Genomic DNA, 14325 nt, shown 5'->3' on the forward strand with positions numbered 1-14325 from the left:
GCAGTTAACGCAATGTTCCTAGGCTGTCATTGTAAATAAGAATTTGTTCTTAACTGACTTGCCTAGTTAAATAAAGTAAAACAAAATAAATAATAGCCTACAAGGATATACCATTAGATTCAACATTGTAATAAAATATGCACAGCATAACAAAAAGACACCAGCAGTTTACAAGTTTCACAGCCTGGCGTGCTTGTCGTTGTCGGTCAATCATAGCCAAGCTTCAGTCAGAGGCTCCATGTTACCCATCATCCAATAGGTAAGCAAGCGAAGTGGGAGATTTCTAATCAATGCAAAATGTAATTAAAAGTACAGAATTAAGTTCGGTAAAGGAGGAGTAGGCTACAGTGATCTTCCAATAGGTAAGCTGTTGTTTAATGGAATGGAGTTGTTGCAGACAACGATGGAGGGCGCAGCAAAAAAAACTATATTAGCTAGCTAACTAGCAGGGGAATTTAGCAGGCTACTGTAGCTAGCTAGCTAACTAGCAGGGGAATTTATCAGACTACTGTAGCTAGCTAGCTAACTAGCAGGGGAATTTAGCAGGCTACTGTAGCTAGCTAGCTAGCAGGGTAATTTAGTAGGCTACTGTAGCTAGCTAGCAGGGGAATTTAGCAGGCTACTGTAGCTAGTTAGCTTCTTTACAACAATTTGATGCTGCCCCGACCAGCACTACCAGATGGTAACAACACATCCAGAGTTAAACAGTCACGGTGAACAACACATCCCGAGCTAAACAGTCACGGTGAACAACACATCCCGAGCTAAACAGTCACGGTGAACAACACATCCCGAGCTAAACAGTTAAGGTGAACACACTTCTGTGGCACTCTGTCCGTTCTCTCCATATGGTAACTGATATCTCGCTCTATCCCAAAACCAGTCCATCAGTACACATTCCACTTCATACACACATTCTGAGACACAATGGCGTTTACAGGCCGTAACCCTGCCTGCTATCTGCAGACTGTCTGTCTCACAGACAAATTAACCCCACTGAGCCATTCTCACATGACAGTTACCCAACCACTTAGAATGACACACAACTTAACAAGCCTAAGGTTGAAATGCAATCTGTAGAATTTGACTGCAGCAAACTGTATTCTACAGAATATCTCTGATACTGGGGTCTGCACACACACTCAATAATGCTCACAGATATGTAATAAAGAATGACCATGCCAATCCAGTGGGTCTGCAGTGGTGAAGAAGCCCTGTGTTTACCCAGAGGAAATTCTCACTCAATTTGTGTGTGTGTGTGTGTGTGTGTGTGTGTGTGTGTGTGTGTGTGTGTGTGTGTGTGTGTGTGTGTGTGTGTGTGTGTGTGTGTGTGTGTGTGTGTGTGTGTGTGTGTGTGTGTGTGTGTGTCACACACAGAGGGATGAGAGGAGAGAAAGAGATATTTCTACAGGAAGACACCAGACAGCTTAATTACCTCCACCTGTGAGCAGACAAAGAAACACACCCTCCAATCTTTGCTCTGCCACACCCTAGTTCCCATGGTAACACTATAGAACCCACCCTAAAGACACACACACAAGGAGGAGAAGGAGCAGAAGTAGTAAGTGGAGAATGAGGATGAGGAGAAGAGGAAAGGAAGAGGTGGATGATGGGTGGGGGGGTAAAGGAGGAATTGGTAAGGCAAGAAGAAGAAAAATGTACTCACATCCAGTGAATCCTCGTTGACGATGATGAGGGACATGCCATGGGAAACTAGACGACAGGAGTAACCTAAGATAGAGAATACAATCTCAGCTACAGCATAGAAACACTCATCAAGAAGTAAACGCCATCTCTCTCTCCCTCCATCCCTCTCTCACCTATGTTGATGGCGGTCTCCTGTTTGTCTCCAGTGAGGACCCATATCTTGATGTCGGCCTTCATCAGAGTAGCGATGGTCTCAGGGACCCCTGCCTGGAGACGGTCCTCTATAGCTGTGGCCCCCAACAACAACAGGTCCTACAGAGACACACACACACACACAAAGAAAGAGAGACAGAATGAGTGAGCATAGACTAAGAGACTAGACTAATACATTCAGAAAATGCTTTTCTGGACAAAATACAACTTGGAGGTTCATTGTGTTTTGAGTACATCTTAGAAACTACATCCAAGTTGGAGAGACAGACTGGCCGGCAGCAGCAGCATACGGCAGGGTAAGAAGAGGCGTGCAACATGTTAAAACTCTGTAAGTGGGTCAAACAGCAGCATAGGGAAAGTCTGTTAATGTTCCCCAAACATTTATTTTGAACTCAATAAAAAAAAACGCAAATACACTCATTATTGATGCGCACACACACACACACACACACACACACACACACACACACACACACACACACACACACACACACACACACACACACACACACACACACACACACACACACACACACACACACACACACACACACACACACACACACACCCCCCAGCTGGTAACGGTGCAGTGTTTGTTGATTCCAGTTTTACGGGGCTCTTGGCAGACTGGTGAGGATAATTATCCCTGTGGTCTTCCAGTCTACCTCTCTCCCTCTCTTTAATCCCATCACCTTCCCTCTCCTCTACTCTGGGCCGTCTTTCAAAACCGCTCTCTTTATTGGAGTACTACCTGAGAAACAGCCAAACAAAGAAAGCAATGGTGTCCATTTTCCAGCCTAATGGCCAGCCTTAATATACACTCTCAGAATACATTTCCTGCCAACAGCTGCCATGTCCAGTCTCTTAATGACCACAGGCCTCATCATGTCCAGATGTATACTGGAGCTGTCCTCTGGGTTACAGGGCATCTGTACGGTTGACAGGTTAGTAACTGGCAAGGGATAACACACACCACTTCTTCAGCACCAAGAGGTCCTTATATCCCGCTACAGTGGATCCAGTAGGTCCACTCTGCCCTCTGCTGGACAAACAGCCCACCAGCCCAGCAACACACTGACTGAAGGGTATGGTGTAAGGGGTCATCACTATCTTACCATGCTAGAGTACAGAGGTATGGCTTTACAGTATCTAACTAGATTTATTATTTAACTAGGCATGTCAGTTAAGAACAAATTATTATTTAAAATAACAGCCTACCCCAGCCAAACCCTAACCCGGATGACGCTGGGCCAATTGTACGCAGCCCTATGGGACTCCCGATCACGGCCGGTGATGATACAGCCCGAAATGCAGTGCCTTAGACCGCTGCACCACTCGTAGCTATGCCATTGACTAACCATTGACCCCAACCCTTACCTTCTCCAGTAGTTCGTAGCAGTCCTCTAGTTTCTGGGCCCGGTCTTTAATGATAGTGCTTATACGGGTGTACTCCTTCAGCCACTCCTGGTATACCCCCTCCTCCAGATCAACATAGGCAAAACACAGAGTCCGCAGACCTGGGGGGGACAGGGTCATACATGAATCAAGTCAGGGATGGGCAACCTGCCCCCATTTTTGTAGGCTCACGATACATTTTTGGAACTCAGCTAGGGTCTCAATTTAGAGTTTAGAGTTAGTATATACAAGGTGCAATTTTGAAATGTGGTGGTGCATCAGCAGTTTTTCTCTTATGTCAATCGTTGACAGTCACTCAATTAGCCCAGCTATTTCTGTTCTGCTTTGTAAGTTAGCTGGCTAGACCATCTAAACTTGTAGTAATCATGATCGAATTACAGATCTGGGGCCCAATGATGTTGTTAGGATATCCGTGTGAGAATGTCTATAAAAACGGCAAACATTTCTTTCCCCCCTATGCCAAAATGTGTCAAATTGAAGGAAATGAACTCTAAAATAGGGCCGTCTCCGACTAAAAACAATGCTGGTCGACCGAGAATCATCTGTTCTTTCGACCAACGTGTATTCTTCTATAAGAGACACACTCTACGTTTTAATTAAATCAACTATATATGTAGGCTACTGAGCTTTGTCTGATGGTTTAAGCACTGTGATTAAAAAATTAAAAACACCTAGAGGAAGCCAAGGCTCAATATAGCCAGAAGAAATTTTAAAAAGAAGTTTCCCGATCGACCCTCCTCCTGCTGCCTCTGGCCTTCACATATTTTGCCATCAGGCCCTCCAGGATTCCGATCGCATAATTCGAAGCAAAATCAACCAAATCAGCCCATATTATGCGAGAGATCGCAATTTTGAACAATCAAATGGACTTTTAGCGCATAAAAAGGTTCAATCAAAAGAGAGTTTGTGATTTTGACCAATTACTGCACTGTTACCGTGGAAAATGGCCCAATCCAACCACACTTTAACACAGTTTTCTGCCCTGGCCTGTCAGCGTATTCACGTGTGATGTACAATGAACAAAAATAGCAGCTCAAGACTGTGTGAAACCATTTCCAATTGTTTTTGGAAACAAGAGAAAGTCAACAATCAAATCAGCAAAGCAGCGGCAGATCACCATGACTGAAGTGGTAGCAGGGAAGACTGTGGGAAGCACTGAAAGTATCAAGGTGAGTGAGTTTTACTCCGCTAACCTTGGCTTTAGTAGGGTGGTCGGCACTCTGCACTACCCAGTCTAACCTTGGCTTTAGTAGGGTGGTCGGCACTGTGTTCTCCCCAGTCTAACCTTGGCTTTAGTAGGGTGGTCGGCACTCTGCACTACCCAGTCTAACCTTGGCTTTAGTAGGGTGGTCGGCACTCTGTTCTCCCCAGTCTAACCTTAGCTTTAGTAGGGTGGTCGGCACTCTGCACTCCCCAGTCTAACCTTGGCTTTAGAAGAGTGGTCGGCTCTCTGCACTCCCCAGTCTAACCTTGGCTTTAGTAGGGTGGTCGGCACTCTGTTCTCCCCAGTCTGTCTATAGAGAGCACTGCTCAAAGCACTGAGTGCAATTGATCAGCATTGCCATTTTAAACACTCTGTAAAACGTAATATGGATCTTGAAAACAATTTTTCTGGATTAAAAAAAAAATGGTAATACTGTTAAGTGCATCTCAACCACAATACTCTATTTGTACGTGTTCTGTTCTTTATCTCCTCTGCGACCTTTCAGAGAAGAAGAAAAATCACAATCAAGAATTTTGAAGACAACTTATGCAAAAGAAATATCGATTCTCAAATTGAAAGCGATTGATCAGCATTGAATCCATTTGGGGGAGTTTTGAGAAAGAGTGTGTTGCAATGGGAGGTGGGAGGCTTGCCATCTCGTGTTGATAGCAAGCCCCAAGCCTGATGGAGAGGAGAGGTGTGTGTGAGTGGATTATGACAGAGCTGTTTGTTCAGGAAAATAAACTAAATTGAGCACTTAATGTTTAATTGTTTTTGTATTATGTATTCTGCTTGAAATCATCCTAAACCTGAGCACATTACTTTTTATAAAATTAACATCGCAAAATGTATTGCAGAATTTCAGAAAAGCTGCATCAAAATCAAGCATTTTTGGCTGCAGAAATCACACAAAAACAACTTGAAATCTGGGAGGGACTCTGCATTATGCTCCTGAAGTTGCCTGTACAAGTCTACACCAGTGGTTGGCAACCTTTTCCATTTGGGTGTCAAGCTATCGTACTGTCATATTCATATGTGTAAACATACTGAATTGTTCAAATGGCGACCGAGGTCAGCCTGCAGGCGCCGGTCCACCACAAGGAGTCGCTAGAGCACGATGAACCAAGTAAAGCCCCCCCGGCCTGGACAACGCTTGGACTCCAGATCACGTCTGGTTGTGATACAGCCCGGGTTCGAACCCGGGTCTGTAGTGATGCCTCTAGCACCCCGATGCAGTGTCTTGAACAGCTCCATCACTCGGGAGGCCCCTGACTGTAACTTCTATTACCAGTATGTAAAAATAGCCTACATATCAGCCAACAAATAAAAACATTGCAGCCTGAAAATATCCTGATAAAAATTAATATCCTATAAATCACATTGGCTATGCATGGCCTGTCTGCAGGAAACTTGAAACATTGTATCAGCTATTACCGTGGTCTGGCACAAAGCTTGTGCTTGCAAACTTGCAACCTATAAAATATTCTGGGCCCTCAGAGTTTCCAGCGCCACCAGTGAGCTCGACAGACACACAGCTGTACACTATTTGTCCAAGGGATAAGAAGTAATCAGGTAGGACTAATTTATGACGTTTCCACCGGATCAGAGCATGACATTTTTTCCCCCTTTCATGCTGAGTGGTTATTGAAAAGGAGAGATCAGGAAAGATTTTTTAGATTGACAATAGTTCCTCAACGTAGCCTTTCGCAATGGATGTAACAACATACTTAGTTTACTTGCTGTTTGATGCGAATAAAACATTACCTTGTCTTAACTCACCATCACTGTAGAGCTTCTGAATCAGAAATAGTATCAGATCCCCAGGTGGGAACATTTATAGGTGTACATTTGCACTCAGGCCAGGTAGCCTAGGCCTTCTTCTATGCATAATCAAGTGCGTGTCCTTACTCAAGATTGACAGGAGCACTCCAAACAACTCCTAAATGGAATTAAATGAACCAAAGGTTTTTTCCTCACAAGTGCAGCCTAGGTTGTGCACGCCTACAATGATAAGGCTGTAATAATAATGTATTGAATGCATTAAACAGAAATGACCCTAACAAAAACAAACAGTGTAGATGAGAAACGATTGTAATTAACAGTAAATGTAGGCCTACTACTGGTGATACTGTTGTGCATCCCCTCGGCCTCGGTAATGGATTAGTCCACTCAGACAGGCGTGAATCAGACAAGTGTCTGTTGTGCATCCCCTCGGCCTCGGTAATGGATTAGTCCACTCAGACAGGCGTGAATCAGACAAGTGTCTGTTGTGCATCCCCTCGGCCTCGGTAATGGATTAGTCCACTCAGACAGGCGTGAATCAGACAAGTGTCTGTTGTGCATCCCCTCGGCCTCGGTAATGGATTAGTCCACTCAGACAGGCGTGAATCAGACAAGTGTCTGTTGTGCATCCCCTCGGCCTCGGTAATGGATTAGTCCACTCAGACAGGCGTGAATCAGACAAGTGTCTGTTGTGCATCCCCTCGGCCTCGGTAATGGATTAGTCCACTCAGACAGGCGTGAATCAGACAAGTGTCTGTTGTGCATCCCCTCGGCCTCGGTAATGGATTAGTCCACTCAGACAGGCGTGAATCAGATAAGTGTCTTTTTATACGTTTGCCACTGCTCGACTAAAACAATCCTGGTCAACCAACAGCCTATCGACCAAACAGTCGACTAAATGGAGTCAGCCCTACTCTAAAACGTTGGTCTTTTCTCCGCTGCTGAAGTGTTTTGCTCTCAAGGTGAGGGCCCCCAAAAGGCTAGGGCCCCCAAAAGGCTAGGGCCGGCTCTGACTGCATGTGGAACCAGATCCACCAGCCACTGCAGCCCCCACCCCCAACAGAGTTGCCCATCCCTGAATTAAGCAGTAATAATGTAGATATGAATATATGTCTTGACATATTAAAAAGAGAAAGGCCCGTACCCTCGGTGGCGAACTGTTCCAGGTGTGCGATGGTCAGCTCTTTGTACTGAGACGCATCAGTGAGACGCTCAAAGATCACATTATCCTGAAACAAACATCATGACATCATCAACATGCGCCGTTTCATCATCATTATGAGCAAAGACACTATGGGAATAAACTTTGGTGCATTCAATGACTGGGGTTATACTCACTGCTCCCTTGCAGTACAGACGCAGTTTTCCATCGGGGGTTCGGACCACTACAGACATGCGCTTACGGTTACTGTAGGGGAAAAAAAAAGAGACTTTTAAGTGTCTGTCGATGTTATGAGTGAGTGAGTATGTCATTTTATTTACCTTGAAAACTCCAGCACATTCAGCAACTCAAAGCTCTTCTCCTTCCCCCTCTGAAAGACACAGAGAAATACCAATAATTAAACAGTGAACAGGATGAGTATTTACCTTTCTTCAAATGGCCCTCCATCCCAGTCTCTCAAACCCACACTTACAGCTTCCATGATAACGGAGCCAGGAGTCCTTGCTGTGAAAACGAAGCCCAGACCTTTGGCTCCTTTTACCAGAGCTCCTTCATCTGTGGAAAGAAAAAGAAAACACACACACATGCATTGCACATATTAGGACGTTTTGGGAAAGGCTCTAATGTGTAGTAGCTAGGATGTGATTGGGCCTATTGTCTAGTAGCTGAGTTATGATTGTCTCTATGGTGTATAAGCTGTGTAGAGATGGGCTGTCTACCTGGCGAGGAGGCCTGGTAGATAAGCTGGTCCTCCTCTCTCTCTGGGACCACTGTGTGACACACCGCCATCATCGTCAGAAACTCACAGATTTGGGCAGAGGTTGGCTGGGGGGGGGGGAAGAAATACATGGCCCAGTGTCATTCTCTTTCAGTATAAGAATCGTCATTAGAGAAGATCTCAGGAGCTCAGGGGAACACCTACATGGTTCTTCTCAATGTTCTGGATGAGAGCGGGGTCATCAAACTCTGTGGAGTTAAGACTGCTGGACGGCAGGGGACTGAGAGAGGAGACGGACAGAATTAAACACTACCTACACAACGCATTGTATACAACAAAGAAAGGGGTGTTTGTAAGTATAGATAGTGAGTCATAGCACAGCCAAAGGTGCAGAAGAGGAGGCTGGTCACTGACCTGAAGTCCTCCATGGAACGATCAACATCCAGGTCAGGGAAGTGGCCGTATGTGATTCCAGCGATGGTACACTTCTTGAAGTGCATGACATTACAGGTGAGAGTTCCTGTCTTATCAGAAAACAGATACTTCACCTGGGAGAGAGGAAATAAAGAAAAGATAGCGGTACACAACAGAATTAAACTCTGATTGGTTGAGCCCTGATGTGAACATGGTCAAGATTGGTGGAATCCACCATTGGTTTTGATCCAAATCCTCACCTGGCCCAGTTCTTCGTTGAGATTGGACGTTCGAGCCATGGCGGGTGTGTCTGTCTCAGAGTAGTACATCTCCTCATCCTGACCACCAAACACAAGAGGTAGTTTCATGACACTGCTAAACAGAGTTAAACACACACCACACACACACACGTGTCCGTACCCAGTTGATGAAGAGGGCCTGTGTGAACTTGACCACCTCCAGAGTGACCAGCAGGCTGATGGGGATGAGGTTGTTGTAGAGGATGATGAAGGTCAGCAGGTTATACCAAAAGTTAGTGGAGATGTCCCCTGTAGACACACACACACACACACACACACACACACGGTCAAGAGCTTATATGGAAGAGTAGAGAATGAATAACTCCTGTGTGTGTGTCCACCCATGAGTGAGTGAGTGAGTGAGAGAGAGAGTGTGTGAGTGAGTGTATTCTCACCGGCGCGTGACAGGTACCAGCAGGCCTCCTCAGTGTGTTGTTTGTTCCAGATGGAGGCTCCTATAGAGCTCACTAGCGCCATCACCAGGAGGATGCAGAACAGCACCAGGATCTGGACATTGGTCACCCGCTCCACGTTAGAACGCTTCAGAGGGGCCTTGGTCGAGTTCTGGAAGGAACATCCACCACATTATTACATCCTTCATGTGGAACTACAAAACACCCAAAATGACACACTAACTCAAAAGAAAGCAGTGGAGAAGGAACACCAAGCTCTACTGCTTTGTAGAGGTAAGGTTGGCTTGATTCAAGACTATGGTTCGAGTTAGGTTTGGATCACAAAGGCTTGAAATGGCTAACCTGCATCAGTTTGGAGTCATGTCCAGTGTAGACTATAATTCCTACAACCCATTGTGTGTTTCTGAGCTGGGCACCTCTCAGTAGCACCTGGTCAGGACCAAGAGGAACCGCACTGGAGAGAGAGAGAACAGTGACAATCAGGTTGAGGATGAAAATGTAATTCTATGTTAGGTGTGTGTTCAGATGAGAGTGTGTGTTCAGTACTTGTGGTTGTCCAGCCGTAGGGTCCCAGTGAAGTCATACAGGTGTCGGTTGGGCTCTTCACACTCCAGACGGCCAGAGAGACCCATCAGCTCCTCCAGAGACTGGAGACCAGCTGTGTGAGTGAGACCCTGAAACACACACTCAGTTAGAGCAGGTACACTGATAAAATACACACACCTCCAGGGTCATTCCTAACACACGTCTCACCTGTCTGATCTTCAGGTTGGTTTCTCCGTCCAGGTTGGAGGTCTCAGTGTAACACATGGCCTGAGGCTCACTGTGGAGAGGGATGGAGTCCAACTTTACCCCTTCATTCACTTCCACATTCATCTATGCAACAGGCAAATTAAAAATATTGAAACTTTTATCAAAACACAGGGCTGTTCAATGTCGGTCCTGGAGTGCCGAAACCCTTCTGGTTTTCAACCCCGTCTAATAAGGGACTAATTCAGACCTGGGATACCAGGTGAGTGCAATTTAACTACCAGGTGGAAACAAAAACCAGAAGTGTTTTGGCCCTCCAGGACTAGAATTGAACAGCCCTGATCAAACATAATGGTGACATCACACAATGTCACCGCAAACCAACCTGGAGGACACTATGACCATGTCAGCTGGAAGATGCTGCCCATTGGTCACCTTCACTATGTCTCCTACTGCCACCTTGTGGCCAGGATGCAGCAATGCAACAGCGGGAGGAGAGAACGAAAATGAGAACAGGGTGGGTGGGTGGGTGCAGAGAGAGGGGAAGAGAGAAGTGCAAGAGAATGTGAAGCAGGAGAAGAGGGGAAGAAGGGAGGGTTGGTGGAGGCAGAGAGGGTTGGTGGAGGCAGAGAGGGTTGGTGGAGGCAGAGAGGGTTGGTGGAGGCAGAGAGGGTTGGTGGAGGCAGAGAGGGTTGGTGGAGGCAGAGAGGGTTGGTGGAGGCAGAGAGAGGGGAAGAGAGAAGTGCAAGAGAATGTGAAGCAGGAGAAGAGGGGAAGAAGGGAGGGTTGGTGGAGGCAGAGAGGGTTGGTGGAGGCAGAGAGGGTTGGTGGAGGCAGAGAGGGTTGGTGGAGGCAGAGAGGGTTGGTGGAGGCAGAGAGGGTTGGTGGAGGCAGAGAGGGTTGGTGGAGGGAGAGAGGGTTGGTGGAGGGAGAGAGGGTTGGTGGAGGGAGAGAGGGTTGGTGGAGGGAGAGAGGGTTGGTGGAGGCAGAGAGGGTTGGTGGAGGCAGAGAGGGTTGGTGGAGGCAGAGAGGGTTGGTGGAGGCAGAGAGGGTTGGTGGAGGGAGAGAGGGTTGGTGGAGGGAGAGAGGGTTGGTGGAGGGAGAGAGGGTTGGTGGAGGGAGAGGGATGGTGGAGGGAGAGAGGGATGGTGGAGGGAGAGAGGGATGGTGGAGGGAGAGAGGGATGGTGGAGGGAGAGAGGGTTGGTGGAGGGAGAGAGGGTTGGTGGAGGGAGAGAGGGATGGTGGAGGGAGAGAGGGATGGTGGAGGGAGAGAGGGATGGTGGAGGGAGAGAGGGTTGGTGGAGGAGAAAGGGTTGGTGGAGGGGGAGAGAGGGTTGGTGGAGGGAGAGAGGGTTGGTGGAGGGAGAGAGGGGGTGGAGGGAGAGAGGGATGGTGGAGGGAGAGAGGGATGGTGGAGGGAGAGAGGGATGGTGGAGGGAGAGAGGGATGGTGGAGGGAGAGAGGGATGGTGGAGGGAGAGAGGGATGGTGGAGGGAGAGAGGGTTGGTGGAGGGAGAGAGGGATGGTGGAGGGGAGAGGGATGGTGGAGGGAGGAGGGTTGGTGGAGGGAGAGAGGGTTGGTGGAGGGAGAGAGGGTTGGTGGAGGGAGAGAGGGTTGGTGGAGGGAGAGAGGGTTGGTGGAGGGAGAGAGGGATGGTGGAGGGAGAGAGGGATGGTGGAGGGAGAGGGATGGTGGAGGGAGAGAGGGATGGTGGAGGGAGAGAGGGATGGTGGAGGGAGAGAGGGATGGTGGAGGGAGAGAGGGATGGTGGAGGGAGAGAGGGATGGTGGAGGGAGAGAGGGATGGTGGAGGGAGAGAGGGATGGTGGAGGGGAGAGGGTTGGTGGAGAGGGATGGTGGAGGGAGAGAGGGTTGGTGGAGGGAGAGAGGGTTGGTGGAGGGAGAGAGGGTTGGTGGAGGGAGAGAGGGATGGTGGAGGGAGAGAGGGTTGGTGGAGGGAGAGAGGGATGGTGGAGGCAGAGAGGGATGGTGGAGGGAGAGAGGGATGGTGGAGGGAGAGAGGGATGGTGGAGGGAGAGAGGGATGGTGGAGGGAGAGAGGGATGGTGGAGGCAGAGAGGGATGGTGGAGGGAGAGAGGGTTGGTGGAGGGAGAGAGGGTTGGTGGAGGGAGAGAGGGATGGTGGAGGCAGAGAGGGTTGGTGGAGGGAGAGAGAAAGTGACAGTGAGCAGCAAGTAGCTTTACAGTGGATTTTCATATCTGACGCTTCCCTCAGTCAAAGCAAGGACATGAGATACAGGGGATATTAATCAATGTGGAGAAAGACGCCAGAGAACATTCTGGAGAGGTAAATAATGTGCCATGAAGTCTTCCTAACTAGGCCCATGAGTTCTCCTTCACCAGATAACCTGATCAGGAAAAACTCTGGGCCCGAGTTATAGGCTGCAACTTGAGTTCGGAGTTTTCCCCATTCAGGTCGTGCGGTACGGAAAGAACTCTGGTCTTTATCTGTAACCACTAGTCAGACAGGCTGTGGAGAGGATGAGGGCAATGGTACCTGTTTCCATATGACGGTCTGCCAGGCTCCATTCCTCAGAACTGAGACACAATGACAACAGAGCTATTAGCCTAGACACTTCATTCACTGTTCATCCTTTCTTAAGCACAATTATCTATTCCCTTAAACTAGTTATTCACTCATCCAAATAAAACTGACTGACACAGGCACACACTCATGCATACGCAAACACACAATCTTCCAATACCTGTGGTCTTTTTATTGTTGACTGTGTTGTCTGCCTTGTGTCTTTGCTGTAAAGAGACAGAGGGTTTGTTAGTTCCTTATGAGTCTCACTTTCTTTCTTTCACATTAAAACGCACCAAAACGGCACTGCGCTGGCTAAGACATTTTGGAACAGAGGAGGTGTTGTTCCACAGCAGGGGAGCTGAACTGTGTCTGTTCAGCTGTGTCTGTTGAGCTGTGAGTTGTGAGCTGGTTCTTGAGCCGTGTCTGTTGATGGCTGTCGCTCTGTGTCCGTCCTACTTACATAGTCCTCTATGATCTCTTTGATCCCGGCCACAGTGAGGATGAAGATGAGTGGTACCAGGGTGGTGTAACGACCCGTAGGAGACACATCAGGGATTTGCTGACAAGAAGAACACAGACGAGGAAAGGCTGAGGGTGTGGTCAGGTTGTCAGTGCAGGTTACAAGATAGAAATATTATGAATAGAGCCGATTCGTTTCATAGTTTTACATGAAAGAGAATCATATCTTATCTAGATAACACATTTCTATGTGAATGCTCTATAACGTTGCACCCTCGAGTAAACCCATTGTATTCTGCATTGTGGGCGTGGTCTACCTGCATTAGGGCGATGAAGAGGAAGAAGGCGTTGGCAGCGCGGCGGATCTGCTCGTACAGGAAACGAGGCAGGAAGGTAAACACCCCGTACTTAGTGGTACTGAGGAGGAGGGACACAGGGATGTCACAGGGTTAGTCTCCACAGTAATGAAACACAATAAGGCTGGGAGTCAATCCGATCAAGCGTTAACCGGCAATAGCAGATACCCGCATAGCTGGTGTTTTGGCAGTGTCGGAGGTGTAACTGCGATAAGAGCTGTCAAAACGGTAAGCAGCTGCTCGTGTGGTTGTCACGAAGTCACACCCCTCCTACTCGCGTTAGAAGTTCAGAATGAGAAAGTGTAGGCTGTATAGCATATAGAAAATGACGTTTTTTTTCATAATTAAACAAAATAATAAAGATTTATACGATCCTAATGGAGGTGTAGAGGCTGCATGGGATTGTTACTAACACGTCTCCATTCATCCAATGGAAGTGTCTGCGATAGCCTACCGCACGGAGCTGCTTGTGGATTCGACAGCTCTAATGCGGTTCCACCTCCGACGTCGCCAGAACAACCACTATGGATATGTCGGCTAAAGTGGGTGTGATTGAATTGGGCACTAAATCAGCACACCAAAAGAGATATCCCCCTATATCGGATTGAAAAAGACAAAAATGGAGTTTGATTTCCTTTGGAAGAAACCACCTCTGCGGTCTCCAGTGTAAAACAGAGGTAAAGTGTAAATCTCATCTTCAATCCCTTCTCCACCGATAGCAGATTATCGATGCACTTGAAACCCCATTAGAGAGACTACACCATTAGATTTAAACATGCTCGGGCACAAAAACATAAAAGCATCTATTATGGGCTGCACACCTTCACATCCTCGCAAATGAACCGAACGTCACTGTTCAAAGCTTTATATTTAGACCAAACCTCCCAAACAGGCAAACCTTGTCAGTCGATCACCTGTATTGATCAGACAACAGCATTGATTA

The 14325-nt window shown here is 47.5% G+C and overlaps 1 protein-coding gene across 12 annotated transcripts in view; it reads right to left on the minus strand.

The window, feature by feature from the left end:
- The window catches only part of atp8a2 (ATPase phospholipid transporting 8A2), a 66082-nt gene that overhangs the window by 32430 nt on the left and 19327 nt on the right, over nucleotides 1–14325 (minus strand). For 10 of the 12 annotated variants that reach the window (XR_006830777.1, XM_046292772.1, XM_046292774.1 and 7 more), the window contains 21 exons: nucleotides 13344–13443; nucleotides 13028–13126; nucleotides 12746–12791; nucleotides 12538–12578; nucleotides 10404–10477; nucleotides 10022–10091; nucleotides 9815–9942; nucleotides 9611–9722; nucleotides 9251–9419; nucleotides 8977–9104; nucleotides 8817–8894; nucleotides 8557–8690; nucleotides 8347–8422; nucleotides 8144–8249; nucleotides 7897–7979; nucleotides 7745–7794; nucleotides 7601–7670; nucleotides 7407–7491; nucleotides 3238–3377; nucleotides 1821–1959; nucleotides 1667–1731 (listed from right to left, as the gene is read on the minus strand). Coding sequence is in view for 11 of the 12 variants with exons in the window: in XM_046292772.1 (XP_046148728.1) it covers nucleotides 1667–1731; nucleotides 1821–1959; nucleotides 3238–3377; nucleotides 7407–7491; nucleotides 7601–7670; nucleotides 7745–7794; nucleotides 7897–7979; nucleotides 8144–8249; nucleotides 8347–8422; nucleotides 8557–8690; nucleotides 8817–8894; nucleotides 8977–9104; nucleotides 9251–9419; nucleotides 9611–9722; nucleotides 9815–9942; nucleotides 10022–10091; nucleotides 10404–10477; nucleotides 12538–12578; nucleotides 12746–12791; nucleotides 13028–13126; nucleotides 13344–13443 (1993 nt within the window). In the remaining variant the exon portion in view is untranslated. Of the gene's footprint in view, nucleotides 1–1666; nucleotides 1732–1820; nucleotides 1960–3237; nucleotides 3378–7406; nucleotides 7492–7600; nucleotides 7671–7744; nucleotides 7795–7896; nucleotides 7980–8143; nucleotides 8250–8346; nucleotides 8423–8556; nucleotides 8691–8816; nucleotides 8895–8976; nucleotides 9105–9250; nucleotides 9420–9610; nucleotides 9723–9814; nucleotides 9943–10021; nucleotides 10145–10403; nucleotides 10478–12537; nucleotides 12579–12745; nucleotides 12792–13027; nucleotides 13127–13343; nucleotides 13444–14325 lie in introns of those variants that run through there. The other 2 variants (XM_046292771.1, XM_046292780.1) reach the window with 2 other exon arrangements.

The sequence above is a fragment of the Oncorhynchus gorbuscha genome, linkage group LG12 (genome assembly GCF_021184085.1).
Source record: "Oncorhynchus gorbuscha isolate QuinsamMale2020 ecotype Even-year linkage group LG12, OgorEven_v1.0, whole genome shotgun sequence".
Lineage (NCBI taxonomy): Eukaryota > Metazoa > Chordata > Actinopteri > Salmoniformes > Salmonidae > Oncorhynchus > Oncorhynchus gorbuscha.